Source organism: Rattus rattus, chromosome 5, assembly GCF_011064425.1.
Source record: "Rattus rattus isolate New Zealand chromosome 5, Rrattus_CSIRO_v1, whole genome shotgun sequence".
In the NCBI taxonomy this organism is placed as follows: domain Eukaryota; kingdom Metazoa; phylum Chordata; class Mammalia; order Rodentia; family Muridae; genus Rattus; species Rattus rattus.
In genome coordinates this window covers 116,484,820-116,501,806 of record NC_046158.1, presented here as the reverse complement: position 1 = coordinate 116,501,806, position 16,987 = coordinate 116,484,820, and the positions used below count along the sequence as shown (strand labels likewise).

The 16,987-nt window shown below is 38.9% G+C and overlaps 1 protein-coding gene across 2 annotated transcripts in view; it reads right to left on the bottom strand.

Annotated features, from left to right (window-relative positions):
- Positions 1 to 16,987, bottom strand: part of Slx4ip (SLX4 interacting protein) — a 170,970-nt gene that overhangs the window by 150,519 nt on the left and 3,464 nt on the right. For both annotated transcript variants that reach the window (XM_032904294.1, XM_032904295.1), the window contains exon 2: positions 7,954 to 8,011. In XM_032904294.1, coding sequence (XP_032760185.1) covers positions 7,954 to 7,980 — 27 coding nt within the window. In that variant the 5' untranslated portion in view covers positions 7,981 to 8,011. The remainder of the gene's footprint in view (positions 1 to 7,953; positions 8,012 to 16,987) is intronic.

The following is a 16,987-nucleotide window of genomic DNA, read 5'->3' as shown; positions in this document are numbered from 1 at the left end:
ACAGGAAACACTTGGTAAGAGAAGTTTCAATTCAAAACAATACATCCTCTTGTTGCAAAGTCATAAATACCCAGAGCAAACACCCTATGGTGTAAGAAGGTACCCAAACCTCCACAGCCACGGCAGAGTGAACTAGGTAATGTCTGGAAGCTATTCGCAGTTTTGTTCCAGTGCCATCAAGAAAGCAGTATACACCTAGCTGCATACATTTCCCAATCTGGCAATGCAGCAATACAGACTTGGTGGAAATCCGCAGCCTGCATGAGCGGAGCACACGGCCAGCCACGGCACCACAGCCCATATGCCTTCAAAAGAATAGAGCTCTCAATTGAAGCAGTCGAAGAAGTCGGGAAGGTGGTGAATTTAAGAATCAGGAGAAGAAATACACGTGTCCTTCTTAGGTTTTCAACGTCTGGCAAAGACAAATGTCTTTGCAAAGATGTTCTCAGGGATACAGGTCACTCTCCTTATTCAAATGTATTTCCCATAAAGACCAGGATTATTTAAAGTACTTTTAATTATTGTTCTGAAGCATTTCAGTTGAATCTTTTGAACATTTAGAAGGTCAGTAAGTAGAGCTCACCCTATATGGGAATACCTGCTACAATCTTGTTTCCAATGCCACATGCCAGATCAATACATCAACTTTCAAATAAGCAATGTGACACAGTCAGTGGCACATTCCCCTTTAGGTATACCAAAAACCTAGGACACAGGGTGTAAGTGATTCACAGAGGGAGGCTAGCAAGACAAAAGCCTGACAGCCCATCTCTATTCAGCTGTCTCTTGCTCTAGAAATGTAATGCATTGCTCTTCCCACTCACTTTTACTATAACAAGAAAAATCACATCAATTTTTAAGCATATTTAACTTTTTGTGGTGTTGCACAGAATGTAAAGACTGACGCTAACTGAATTTGGATCTCAGTATAAAAGTAAAATCGCTATCAAGGAGAAGAAAGAAAAAGCATAAATAATGAACATATAAAGAAAATGTAAAATCTAGTAAACTCTTATTTCCTTTTTAAGCATTAATAAACATTTATACCTCTTACTTCAACTATAGAAAACAACTCAGAATTTCTATACCCGTTCTTCTCCACAGACCCCACAGAGAAAGTGGACAGAGTGGACCAGCAAAAGGAGATGCTGTCAGCCTTCTGCAGTGGTGGGAAGGGGTGAAGGGTCACTGCACATTCCCTGCAGCAGACAAAGCCAGATCCACATTCCAGGGAAATTTGGCTGGTCCAAGTTTTCCTTAAATACAGATTGGTCTGCCTGTCACCAAGCCAGGCTCTGTAATCTTCCCAGGCTGCCATTGCTAGGGAAGCCAGGAATCCCTTCTAATTAATCAACTCTCACAACCAAAATTTTCCCACCCACAAAACAGTGAGCTGTGGGGAGGGGAAGTGGGAAAACAGTCTTCATGGCCAAAAGAATCATAGACTTTTCTGTAATACTGAACTAATCCAAGAAAACAGATGCAGGAAGCAGAGGAAATGATGTAGAGACAGACAATGAGCTTGGGGGCTTTCGCTGTACTGCTTCTCTGGAGCCCAAGTTAAACATGTTAGATCTTAAAATGTAATTAGTGAGGTGAAGCCTGGCAACATTCTACTCTTCTTAAAGCCAAGAATGGGGCCTTGAGCTACTTTTCCTGAGGCAGATATCATATATATGATTGGACATTCTAAGCAATAATTTATTGTTCTGGTTTCTTTTCTCTAACATTTTGTGTTTTAATGGACAAACATCTTAACACCTGAGTGTGCCTATGTGTTTCTATTTGCTTTGGGCCTGCCTGATGCTTGCAGTCAGGTTACCACGAGGTTAGCTTCATTGATGCTCACTGTGACATGTGTTAAGCAAGTGAGGAGGGCATTTACAGCATTTAGACCTGGTCTTCCAGAGCCAGAGTAACTCAAGGGTACAGTTCCTCTGCATGGATGAGGCTTTGGATCCTAAGCCTGAAATGTGTGTGTGTGTGTGTGTGTGTGTGTGTGTGTGTGTGTTATCCAATACAACTGTTACTAGCTACCTGCACCTACTGAGCATTTGATATTTGTCTACTAGAAACTGAGATGTGCTACAAGAAATATTTACACATAGATTATAAAATTGAAGCAATGTGAGTATACATATGTATGTATATTTGGAGGCAGTGAGACCTGCCTTTATTATAACTACTTAAATCAGCCCACTAAAGCATAAGCAGCCAGAGACAACTGATTACAAACAGAAGCGCCTGTGTACAAATAAAACTATTTTCTAAAACAAATGGCTGTCATGTACACTTTAGTTTGCTAACTTCTGTCTAAACCTGACCTTTGTTTGACTCTAAAAGTTTATACAATTAGGGATATTTAAAATACTGGGATAGGACAACGCCTTCAGCTATGCTCACTACAGAAGCTTGGAAAGACATGTCCCCGCTGCTACCATTTCTTCTAACTACAAAGAGTTACGCCAGTGTACGGCAGCCCTCCCTGCTACAAAGCGCAGGGATTTAGACATCCAGAGATCATGAAAGCTGCTGTTTCAAGAACTCTGTCTTAGAGTTCTACTTCCTGAAAATGTAGCCTGGAAGGCAGTTATAGATGGTTATAGATGAGAGTTCAAGGCTAAGGACCCAAGAAGTAGAGAAAGAGACACAAAGAGAGAGAGACAGAGAGACAGACAGACAGAGAGACAAAGAGAGAGAGACAGAGACAGAGAGACAGAGACAGACAGACACAGAGAGACAGAGAAACAGAAAGGGAGAGAGAGACAGAGAAACTCAGATGTGGGAAGGTCTGGAGAACAGTTTTCACTTTAAAAAGGAAAAATTGTATGTTAAAAAGTTAAATCTATTTCTAGGAAATTTGTATGAAAAAAACACCCAAGAATGCGCATACACACACACACACACACACACACACACACACACACACACACACACACTCACACATACACACACACACAATGGGCACATTATTTGGTGCCCATTAGTTGGTCAGCTACTTTTAAAGACATGATCTATCCAAGCTCCAACTATTTTTCAATCCAGGTTATAAAAAGTGGATATATCCTTCTGAAAACTCTGTATAATTTTATTTCATTAGCTATTTATTCTCTGAGTTTCTGGATACTATGCAGACACTGATTAAAAGGCCATATGAGAAGTCTAGACGCTAGGTATGGTAGAGTTCACCTTTAATCTTTGTGCTAAAAGATAGGGGCAGATGAGTTTGAGGTCAACCTGGTCTACAGAACAGGTTCTAGGACAGCCAGGACTATACAGAGAAACCCTGAACTCAGAAAACCAAACAAGACACAAAGACCCCAAGCCAAGTGCCACTTACCAAAGGAAAGAGAGTGAAAACTTAGCTATGTCATCGCCTACTAAGCACCATGTTTCTATATTTGAACTATACTTTTGCATTTCCGCTTATATGTATAATCTATGGAAAATAAGGGCATAACACTCACAACCACCTTCCCACGCTCTTTCCCCAGTATCTGAAATCTGGAGTTCACAGTATCAAGAAACTTAAGCTTTGCTCAATGTCGAGCCAGATTACATTCACTTTCCTACTTTACACAATTCTCTCTGTATTTGAGAGTTACATCATTTCTCTTTTCTTAGTTTCCTAAACTCCTATGACTAAACTAATCCCAAGCTCTCTGACAGACAGGAAAGGAGAGAGGGAGAATCTTCTGTAGTTTTTTGCTATTTTGCAAGGAACCCTCCCTGCACCAATCAAAATGACTACACTGTGACACACAGAGATCAGCATGAAATTTGCTTGGCCCCTCAGTGTCTTAATTGTCTATGTACAGGACCCCATGTCTAATTCGTTTCCCCACGTTGTAGAGCTATATCCTGCAGTAGGGCACACAGAGGGAAATTTCCCTGATCTGAGTTAGCAGTTTTGGAAATGTCTCTATCCCATCATATGTGCTTAAAGGCTGGACGATGAACAGACATGGAGGTTGAAAAGTTTCCTCAGAGTTCATACACATGAGCACTGGGGGCCTTAATGTCCTTGTGTCCTCCTTGCTGCTGCTGTTGAGCAGGCTGTCCAGATTCTCCATCCCCTCCCCTCTGTGTTGTTTTCTTTCTCCTTTCCACCCCCCCTCCTCCCTTCCTCCTCCTCCTCCTCCCCTCACACAAAGTCTCTGTGCTGTCTTATAAACACAGTACTTGTTCATTGATTTTGTTGGTTTGTCACTCAACCCTTCAAAACAGGAACATTGTGTCCTTGGTAGTAAATTTTATTACACTGGTTTTTTTCATGGTGTTCTTCTCTAATACTTGTCTTTTCCTAGAACTTCAACCTCTCACATCAACACCAAATTCAAATTTTCTTGGGATTATTTTCTACATTTTTAAAACAATTTTTTGTTTTGGTTTCTGAGCAATATTCCTTGATAGGCCTTCATTCCATCAAAGAATGTGTTTTCTGTCATGTTTTATGAGTACTCTCCTATTCTCAAGAATGTTTCTTGTTCATAACATCCTGATCGTGTTTCATCATTATAAGAGCTTTCCTTTTGCAATGAAAACAGTATCAAACTCTGCAGTTTTCATCCCTCCCTAAAGTCTCTCGAGCATTCTGAGTTCATTCATTCACTTTAGTCTCTGCTTCTTTTATTCTGTTTCCCTTAAATTTGTGCAGATGCTATTTTTCATTCATAATTAAAACAATGAAGTGGTATTGGAAGCACTGAACATATGGCTGGGCTTGGCTGACTGACAGGCTTGCAGACTCCCATAGGAGCCTATGTGTGATTAACGGATCCCAAACGTAGGTTACACGAATGTCAGAAAAACAGACTATAATACAAGAACTCTAGAGATAAAAAGATATCTCAAAATTGAATTCAATAGATGATATCTAAACTATAATATTTTATATATCTAAGAACATAATTTCAAACTAAACAAAGAAAATTCAATAAAATTACACAGAAAAATATATAAATACTAAATCACAGTGGGATACTTTAATGTATCTTTCAACTGATTGAACAAATGTACAAAAATATTAGCAAATACACAATAACCTGATATAATACAACTGTCAAATCTGACTTGTTCTACAGACACATAAATATTTTATTATATATTACTATACCTGATTTTACATATGATTATATATAATTATAGATATCACACTTTTCAAATGCTTAGAGAGTAGTATTTTATCAAAACAGAATTTCCCTAACCAGCAATTTAAATAGGACCAATAGAAATCCCCAAACAGAAACAATAGAGATTACAAAAATCATATTTTTTGTCTATGATTTTAACCATAATGAAATCATAATAAAATTTAGGAATTATTTGACCAAATGCCCACCTTAATTGCATTCACTGTGAAGGATACAATTAAGTAGGAAATGCTTTGACAGAATCATATGGCTTTAAGTACACACAAAGGAAAAGGTTTGATGGCAAAGGCTTAGGTTTCTGCCTTAAAAACTTAGGAAAGGAAGAGAAGATATACCCAAGTAAAGAAAAGAAAAAAAATAGATAAGAAACTGGTGGCTATCTGAAAAGAATAGTAAAAGTAACAAACCCCCATAGCATTATCAATAACCACAACTTGATGAAGGTCAAGCCTGGGGGTCAGGATATCTAGAGCCAGGATGTACTGGGGAAGTTGGGAGAGCTGGACTCAGAAGGCCCCAGAGGCACTGACAAGAAGTCGGGACTTAGAACTGGAGCCACTTGCACTGAGCCTACCACTGGGAAAATTCCAATGTGTAGATAATGCCTTTAAGCGCAGTTTGTCTATAACCAAAGGCGTAAGTTTTCCAGAGCAGGAGCTATTCAACAGAGCTTTCTACCTCACTCCTTTGAGAAACGGTGACTGCCATTTGTGAAAATGTAACTAAAACTGCTCTTCTCTGTACCCAAAAGTGAGCAGGGAAAACAATGGTTCCATTCATCTAGACCCTTGGGAGCAGGGAGAGGAGGAAAAACAGCAAGGAAGTAAAGCATCTGCAAAATACAAAACCAACAGTCCCAGCCAACATCAAAAGGAGAAACCACCTATACAAAATCAGGAAAGATTCATGAGAGTATTTTTTTAAGTTATTATTTTAAGCCAGTAATCAGTCTCCCCACCCCCTCCCTTCTCTCCTCTCTTCCCAGAGTCTCACTATGTAGACCAGGCTGGCTTTAAACTAACAGATGTCTACCTGCCACTGCCTCTTGAGTGCTGGAATTAATGCCACATATCACCAGACAATTTTATTTACTTTTTGTCTTTTGAGACAGAATCTTGCTACTCACTACGATTATGTTCAAACTAGCATTTTAAAGACAGCTTAATATCTTTCCAAATTCTAGAAGTCTAGAGGAAAATCAAGATACATTTTTATAAATAGTGAATGTTCTCCACTTAGACACCCTTATGAAATACTCAAAAATATAGTCATCCCAGAAGTAATTGTAAACAACGAAATTTATAAATACATTAGTAAACTAAATAAGCACTGATTTAGCTAAGATAAAATAATAGTATATTGTTTCATAATCTGGTTAATTATTTTTTTAAAGATTTATTTCATATATATACATATATACACATATGCCTGCATGTATGTTTACAGGCCATAAGAGGACACCAGAATACATTACAGATGGTTATGAGCTACCGTGTGGTTGCTGGGAACTGAACTCAAGACTTCTGGAAGAGCAACCAATGCTCTTAACCTCTGAGTCACCTCTCCAGCCACATCTGATTAATGAGATACTGGAATTTACCCTGTTGTTGTAGTTATTTTAAATTCTTACATGTATTTGTATGTGTGCAAGCACAAAGGGAACCTGCAAGAACTGGTTCTCTCCCTCCATGTGGGTCTCAGGAGTACAACTGAGGATCCATCAATCAGGCTTTGTGCCAGGTGCCTTCACCTGCTAAGTCATCGTATTGGTCTGCCCTGGTGTTTTTAATTGCTGTGTACGATAACACCACCACACAGAAGTGACTAAGAGAACAGCCAATATATATGGAACTCTCTCCAAGAACTCACAGAAAGTATTTATCAAGGCTTCCACTGACTTTCCTCACATAGAATCCTTTATCACTCGATACCTAAGAAGGTCTCAGCTCTACCATTAATGGATAGGGAAGGAGTGATTATGAGAGAAAAATGAAAGACATCAGTTGTTCTAACTTCCTTTCTGTTGCTGTGATAGTGCACTGGACAAAGGCAACTTGGGAGGCAGGGGATCAGGGGTTAGTTTACAACTCAAAAATCATAGGGAAGTCAAGGCCTGAATTCGAGGGAGGACCTTGAAGCAGAAACAATGGAGGAACACTCTCTGTTAACCTGCCCATTAGCTGTCTCAAAGGCTTACTCACATGTTCATGCCTATATCACTTTCTTAATCCAGGACCACCACCTAGACAAGACCACCCATCTAGGAATAGAGAGCTGCCCACAGTGGGCTGGGCCCTCCCTGCATCAATATATGAACAACACCCCTCTCTTAGATATATGGCTACAGGCCAATCTAATCCAGGCGACTCCTCCAAGGCCTACCTCAGATGCCTCTACTCTGCGTTAAGCTGATCATGAAGGCTGAGGAGGCAGCTGTCAATCAGAAACCCTCTCTCAGATGTGTCCAGATCCAACAGCTTTGCCTACCCCTTTCACTTTGGCCTGTTCTGTTATCCTCAAAAGACATGGACATTCAGTGTGAGTGATTGTTATTAGTACTGAAAACTGAGTTATAACCAAGGAGGTTTATAAACAATGTTATAAAACATAAAAGGTTTTAAACAAAGACTCCCTTATAAGTGTAAGAATTATTAGTTTCCTCATCCATCTCTTCTTAAAATTTTAATACTTAAAATTTCCCTAAATATAATTTAAAGAGTAGAGATCAACTAAAGAACATCAAAATTTATTCAAGAGAAGGTGAGTGAGCTTTTAAGGGCAGCTACTGAGCACTACTTACTTTGATGACAAATTTCTTAGATGCCATGGTTTACTGATTTCCACATGAGGTACGGAACCTGCAGAAAAGAAAAAAGAATGCTATGTTAGATATATCGAATCATCACTTTGGGGGGATGTTTTATGGAAGATTTGACTTAAAATAACAGTAAGAAGTGTGAGATAAAATTTTAATTCTGATTGTCCATAACCAAAATGTTATACAGTGATCTAATATGTTAATCTAAAAACCTATCAGAAGCAAATGCACAAGTCAGAAAGCTTCCCTGCAGTATTCTACCAAGTTTTACAACCAAGTCGCATTTACCAGGAATGTAAAGGTAACTTAACATCTAAAAATTAATCAGTAGCATATATCAAATAATCACAGAATTTGACTCACAGAATGCACAGAAAGAAGAAAGCACCAACTCAGAACTTGTCCTCTGGCCCATGACAGGAAAGGGAACCCACATCTGACACTGCCTGGAGATCAGATACAGGAGGCAGAACAGCCCAGAAACCCAGTATATAATCTAACACAACAGGTTAAAGAAAAATCAAGGACATGATTCCTAATAATATTCTGCTATACTCATAGATTAAGACATGAATCACTTGTCATCACAGAAGTATTAATCAGCACCTGATGGGAGCAGATGCAAAGACTCACAGCCAAACACTAGGCAAAGCCAGGGGAACCCCGCAGAAAAGGAGGAGGAAGGATTGTAGGATCCAGAGAGGTCAAGGACACCAGTAGAATCACCAGCAGGGCTCATGGTGGCTCACAGAGACCGAAGAGGCAAACACACAGGGTCTCTAGATGTGAGTTAGGTCCTCTGCATGTATCTTAGGGTTGGGCAGCTTGGTGTTCTTGTGGGACTCCTAACAATGGGAGTGGGGTAAATCTCTGACTCTTATGCCTATTCATGGGACCCTTTTCCTGTTACTGGGTTGTCTCATTTAGCCTTGATTTGAGAATTTGTACCTAGTCTTATTGTGACTTGTTATGCTATATTCAGATGATATTCTGGGAGGCCTGCTATTTTGGTTTTGATTGTTTGTTTCTGGTTTTGTCTCTTGTTTTTTCATTTCTTTGTTTGAAAGGGAAATTGAAGAGGTGGGGAGAGGTAAGGTGGGGAAGAGTTAGGACTGGGAGGAATGAAACTGAAGTTGGGATAACGTAACGACGTGAAGAATAAAAAAAAAACGAGAGAAGACGAAATGTTGATCCTCTGACTTTCAAACACATGCTGTGGTATGCACATGACACTATATATTTCTCCACTACTTCCTCCTCCTCCTCCTCCTCCTCCTCCTCCTCCTCTTCCTCCTCCTCCTCCTCCTCCACCCCCCTTCTTCTCCTCCTCTTCTTCCTCTTCCCCCCTCTCTCTCATACACACACACACACACACACACACACACACACACACAACCAAATAATAGTAACAATTAATAGAATACTTTTAAAGAGAAGAACCCATAGCTAGAATTAGACATGAGTAACTATCCTCACAGGAAGAGGAGAAAAGACAATGTTTTCTTTTGCAACTTTTATTAGAAACTGTACTAGAGAGCTATTAGACAAGAAAAAGAAAGAAAAGGCATCAGAATAGGAAGAAAACAAGCTGCTTTCTTCACAAATATCTTGTTCTTGCATCCAGAGAATTGTCCCTCTCCTCCTTTTTTCTCTCTCATCTGTCTTTCCTCACACACATACCAAAAAAAATCTGTTATAATTAATAAACTACTTTGGGGAGGTTGGTGGCACAATTAGATCATTTTACATTTTCACAACCATTTATTTAGCCAATTTTTAAAATGTTGATTTTATGTGGGGTGTGTGTGGTATGTCTGCACTCCTCTGGGTATGCACATTTGTTTAAGCGTTCACATGTGTGGACACAAGTGTACAAGTCTTAAGGGAGTCTTGTCCAATCCCTCTACCCTATCTTTTGAACTCTCATTGACCTGGAGTTAAGTGAGTCAACTAGCTTAAGCCAATGAGCTCTATTCGTCCAACTGTACCTCCCCAGCACTGGGATTACAAACATTGTTACCACTATACTCAGTTTTTATGATGATATCTAAGATCCAACGTCAAGTCCTATGTTTGTACACCATGTACTTGACCAACTGAGCCATCTCCTTAAGAGAGGCAGCACAAACTCATAGAATGAGAGAAAATATATATGTATCATACAACTGATAACGAATTCCCATCCAAAATATACAAAGAACCCTTATAACTCAAAACAAAACAAAAAGGAACCAAATATCACAGTTTTAAAATGGTCAAAGGACTTAAACATCTTTTCAAAGAAGATTTGAAAACTGTCAATAAACACACGTGAACCAGTATGTACCACAATTACTATCAAAGAAATACAAATTAAAACTATACTAAAATGCCACTCATTTTATATCTTCACAGATGGCTACAATCAAAACAGGAACAACACAAGGTGCTCACAAGATGTAAGCTGGAATTCTCATGCACTCCCAGTAGGAATGTAGAATGCTTTCAGCCATGCTTTTGTTGGCAGGTCTCCAAACGTTAGAGTTGTCTGATGACCAGAATATACCAAAGACAAATAAAAGCATCATTTCTAATAAACACACACACACACACACACACACACACACACACACACACACACACAAAGGAGTTTCACTGCAGCAGCATTCAAAGTAACTAAAACACCGAGATAAACCAACTGTCAAAATGTGATATATTATTTGTCATTAAAAGAAAAAATTATTCATTTTAGCAAATCAAAGGACCTCTAGTCTAGAAAATTACAAGCATGTAGGTAATCCTACTAAAGACACAGAGAGAGTAATTAGGGAATATTTACAAGCTGAGACTTTCTAAGTCCACATGCTTCTCCATCCTACCTACATTGTCCAAAATGAAACATCCACATTTAGGGAACTGGGTTGATGAAAACATGGAGTCAAAAACCACCACCACCACCACCACCACCACTACCACCACCAACAACAACAACAACCACAACAACAAAAGAAACAGCATCTGAGGTTCCCCCAGGAAGCAGCCTAGCCAGATGGGACTAATATGAAGTCCTCAGCCATGAGATCCATGGACAGGCTAGTCAACATTTTAATGTTACAGTTCAAGGATAAACCAGAAATCACCTACCCAGATCCTAGCATGAAAGAAACCCAAACAAACAAACTAAACAAAAACCTTCTAAATGAGAAAGAACTTTCAGGGGGGAAAAAAGTCCAAAGTTGTCATAGGTAAAAATGAAAAAATCATTTATAGAAAGGCTGACAATCGAGTTGAGTAAATTTCTCAAAACTTCAGCAAAAAATGAAAACAATGAAAAGACAGAATTAAAAGGCCAATACAGGAGGTTGGGGATTTAGCTCAGTGGTAGAGCGCTTGCCTAGCAAGCGCAAGGCCCCAAGGTTGGTCCCCAGCTCGAAAAAATAGAAAAGGAAAAAAAAAAAAAAAAAAAAACCATGACAATGAACACATTTCTGGAATATATTTCATAAAGAAATTTTGAATGGAAAGAAAAAGTTGGTACTGGGATATAGAACACATAGGATTAATTAGGTTTCAGAACCTGATCTAAATTGCACATAGAAGCCTGGGAAGCTCAAAAACAAGCAAGAAATACTTTAATATGCTGAGTATTTCTTTCCAACTTCCACCTGCCTTTAAACAAGGAAACAAAGCATCTGAGTGAGAAGCAATGACTGACTCTAGCAGAAACAAGATCCGTGCAAAAAAGGCAGAGAGTACTGAACACAGAGCTCAGCTATGAAAAACATTTATAGTCATGATAGTAAACACTGAGTCTTGACCTAAACAATATCTGCTGAGCACACCGTGTGTTCATCTGAATGGACATACGTGCTGTTTAGGGACTACAACTCAAAGTGAGCAAAAATAAGTATCTCTACTGTTCATGAAATAGTCCAAAACAAAAGCCTAGGGTATAATAACAGCCACAGTAAAGCAGAAAAACAATGGCAAGCTATTTACTAATGCCAACCAGATCCTTAAGAGTTAAACGTCTGCCCAAACTGAAGAACAAGGTAAAGAGCTAATAGGATGAAGTGGGAAAGGCACTATCCATAAGCCCTGTGTGGGGGACTAGCTGTCTTTTGAAATTTTGTGCACAATAATTTTAGAACACTGGTACCCAACAGAAATACAATGTCAGCAACAAAATGCAATTTAGAAGTTTCTAGTAGCTGCATTTCATAAGGTCAAACAGAAACATGGTTTCAACAATTTATTTTAGTTTGGGGTAGATGGCTCAGTGGGTAAAAATGTTTGCCATATATACATGGGTTCAAATCACCAGGTTCCATGGGAAGACAGACAGACAGACAGAGAGCTCGAGAAAGGCTGGGAATGGTGTGGGACTATAACTCCCCTGCTGTGATGACAGAGAAAGGTTGGACCAGGGAGCTTGCTGGTTAGTGTAACTGAAACCATGGAAAGTCCACTGGTCAGGGAATACCGCAGAAAAGCCTCCTCTGGCTTCATCATAGAGACCCCACCCCCATGCACATTTACAACACACACACACACACACACACACACACACACACACACCACAATGGGTGTTCAAAATTTCTGCTTGGTCATACATACTCTTTTTATAGATTAGATGATTTTTTTTAATCTGATAAAGTTTTATTATAATTTTTATATTTTATTTTTTCTTTTTAGCTTTTAGAGATCAGGTTTCTCTGTAGTCCTGGCTCTCCTGGAACTCATAGGATTCCACCAGCCTCTGCCTCTCAAGTACTTAGATTAAAGGCATGAACCGCCATCACCTGGCTAAATTGATTCTAATTGTTAAGTGGACAAAAACATCTTTACCTACCTTCTAACTCATTATAGTTATTGGTGTCCTTTTTTTCTTCTTTTTTCATTTTTTTTTCCCAGATGAGCTCTTGCTATGTAGTCAAGAATAACCACACATTCACCATGTAGGCCAGGATAAGGACAACTGTCCGGAATCTCCTATTTCCTGCCATCTTTATGGGATGCAGGGGGTGACAAGCCTGTGCTTCAGCACCTCTACCTACTGAAACAAAGTGCAGGCCTCACGTGTTAAGTACTTCTGATTCACAGAATGGTGGAAAATAACCACTCATTAAGCAAGGTGGCCTCCAAGGTCTCTCATATTTCTAGGACCCTATCATCCTAAATTGAATGGTAGTTCAAGGAATAAATAATGCTAGAATACAAATTCTTTCAAGGAAGAGAATCTGGGAAAGTATTCCATAGCAAATGTCTTGGATGATGGAGCTCTAGGAACTTCTACTTCCTCCCACACATACTGAAGGATGGATTGTTCTCTCCTAAAGTATCATCCTATCGATAGTCCAACATCCATCAGTGGGGCCACCTGTTCTTTGGAGTCCTTTGGGGCTGTTTAGATTGAACTGTTTCTCTCTTGGCCACAGCTACACTTCTACCCTCATACTCAGCTCACTAGATGCCATGTAACCCTTGACCCTCTGAGTCTCTTCTCTACCTAACTGTAAGCTTCCTGAGACAAAGTCTTCTCAGGTCCTTTTTAATAACTGAAAACAGGTATGCAACAGAACTTTGCTTAATCAACTCTTACTGTCCTAACAGTCAGGTGCTCTATGCTATTATTTTATATTCATACCCATTTACCCGATGAAGCTTTATTGTCCCCAATCCCGGTCTGCAGTTAATCTTTCTAAAGGAAGCCAAGATACTCTGAACAGATTTTTGCAAACAAGCAGTTTAATAAATATTGAGTTAAAGACTTAATGTAGCATAGAATGAAGCCTGAGAGAGCTGATTCACACACAGACCCTAGTGTTTACCCTGGGAGTAAGGTACAATGGGGATAGGAATGCGGCTCAGGGTTTGCCTCACATGGCAAACTCTGGATTCAATCCTTAGCTCTAAAACACGGAAACCACCAACAAGTATAAATAGATATGTTAAAAAATTAAATGGACAACAGATCAGGCATCTGGTTGGAATTCTGTCCACTCCACTGTAGCCTTTCATTGTTTTCCGTTGTTCTTGTTCTTAAAATACTAATGTTCTAACATTCATCTGAATAGAAGGTATTAACCTCAGAATTAAGTTGTAAACTTGAAAACAACTTTTCTGCAAGAGCAGCAAGCCCAGTGCTTAAAGTTTTAAGCACAAATGTCAAAAGACCTTTGCCACAGAGCTACCTACGAATGCCGAAGGCACTGGCATCTTTATTTTCTTGACTAGATATGAAAGCCAGGACAATCTCCAAAAAGATGGATTTCCCAAATACACAGTAACCATACACTTTACATAAGCCCATGGAGGAATTATAGAACATCATAAATCTTACAGATACAATTATCCTATATTCTGCATTCCTGAGCCCATTTACTCTAAACTGAAAACAAGCATCCCTTCACAGAGAAGATACCTGGACAAAGTGCAGCGCCACCAAAACTCGCGTGCTTGCAAGTGTGTACTGACAGGGAGGCAAACAGCCTAAGCTTCTTAGGAAAATTAATTTGGGGAAGGAATAGAAGCTGATTAGACAATATCACATGATTTTCCTGTCATTTAAATACAAAACAGAGATAAACTCAAATAAAGAAAGTCAGTGACCTTCTAGATTATTCTGTGGGAAAATCTGGGGCAATGCAAATTCCTCATTTGTCTTTCTTTGAGTATTTCTGGCCTATGTGACAAGCTTTCCAAAGCTGTCACCCCAGTTTAAGAGGTCAAGTATTAACTCTAGGCTTCTAACTTCTCCATTTCAAATTTTATCCAACAAATTGTTATGCTTCTATCATCTTAAAAAGCTTTCTAGCTACAGGCATAGAACAGATAACCATAGGGGCCTAGGATTTCTGATGTTACAGCTACAGCTAAAAACATGGGAAACCATCACTGTTGCACCGAACACACTTTTGTTATTATTAAACTCATATCCAGGGACAAACTTTAGTACAAGGTCAATAAGCGACAGATGAACAAAAGCCAAAAAGAACCTTTTACCAGTGACAACTCAGATAAAGGTTAAAAGGCAACCTCAGCATAAAAGAGAACTGGCTGTTCCTATGACTTAGGAGTCAACCTTGAATGCCTAGTATGCTTATTAAAACCAAACCAAAACAAGCATCAACAATGGAAGAAAGAATCATTTAAACAACAAAAAATCTAACTTTCCCCCCCTCTGTTATTAAATGTAACCAGATGTTGAAATACGGTAACAGGACCAATCCCAAGTATGGATTCTACTTTTCTGTCACTTGACAGTCATGCCAATCATGTGACTAGGCCTCCCCTTCCTGCTGAGTCTTCAGTCCAGCAAACCCTGCATGGGATGCTTAACTGATAGTCCACATCTATTTATCATTGATCCACACAATGGATCAATGTGCTTATCAGAAGCACACACATAGATGCCCTCGTGCACTCCAACCATGTCTCCAGACTCTAGCAAAGCACATCCTTCTAAATGCTGCCTTTTCATATATCCTGAGCCTATTCAACTCTGTGTCTCTAGTTCTTTCCATAAAATAGTATAGTCACTGTGCTCTGAGGTCATATACGTCAATAACTAGTTCTGTGCCTGAAGCTCTGTGGATGATTAGTCTTAAACACACCCATTAATGTACAAGCAGATATCATGCTACTTTATAACCTAAAACCCATTCTGATAATTACTATTTCTCAGTCACCTTCATTTAAAAACAAACAAACAAACAAAAAGCATTGATAAACATTAACATACTCTTCTTAAGATCTAATTTTTTGTGCAAAAGTTGTATCAGTTAGAGAATATAACATTGGTTCTCTGGTTGGTAAGGGTTGAAGGACAGAGGGACATGAGAGATAGCTGGAGAAACTGGGGAAGAACTATTGGATGGGCAATAGAGGCTGGTGACAGAATCAAAACTCAGGCAACTAAACTTTTGATATAACATATCAGTCTAAAATATTTTAACTACAAAAAATTAATATTTTCTAGAGAATCAAATCAGTGACATACATTAACTTTTATATCCAAGATATTTTAAAAGCTGTATTTTGTTGCTCCCACAGTCACATAAATCAAATCCAATTTTAAGCCAGCTTTGGTTTATTAAAAGCAACTGATGAGCCATTTTTCTATATCAGGACACTAACCCTTAAAACATAAGTGGTTATCAGGGAGCTCTGGGATGTCTCTGCTTTGGCTCTGTAAATCTCTACTTTGAGATCTCATTGGTCTCTAATGTACATGGATTACTGTCCAAAATCCCTAAAGTAGTACAGTCATGGTAAACTTCAAAGATTTAAGGCAGATTTAACTATCAGACATATACATACCAGGAGATAACAATCCTGGGCCTAGAGAAATGTCTCAGCAGTAAGAGTCCTCATTGCTCTCACTTTGGACATTCATCAGTAAGTCCCTACCTACCTCAGCACCTCACAACCATCTGTAACTCCAGCTCCAGGAGATCAAATGCCCTGTCCTGAGTTCTACAGGCACTGCACTCACACATTCCCACAGACACACACACACACACACACACACACACACACACACACACATTATATACACACAATTTTAAAAATGAATAAAAATAAATAGGCCAAATGGTCAAGCCTGTGACCCCAGTTACTCCAGAGACTGATAGAAATTATTAGTTAGCCTGGGCAACTCAGTAAGACACTGTTTCAAAATTAAAATGTTGGGGGAAAGGGTGTGTGGCTAGAATAATAGCTCAATGATAGAGCATTTGCCTAGCAAGAGAAAGGTTCAATCCTAAGAACTAAATTTCCTTTTCTTTCTTTTTTTTAAATACAGAGTTGGACCCAGGACCACATGCATATTAGACAAGAACTCTGCCACTTAGTTACATCTCCAGCCACAGGTCTTGCATTTTTAAAATGACATATCTTATTCATAAAAAAATTAAGGCATAAACTGTATGAGAGAAAGGTAAAATCCCAACACAAAATGTTTTACCACTGTACTCTTCTAGTTTCATTGTATATGAACAGCAAGCACTAAATAACTTTTTTTTTTTCAATTCAA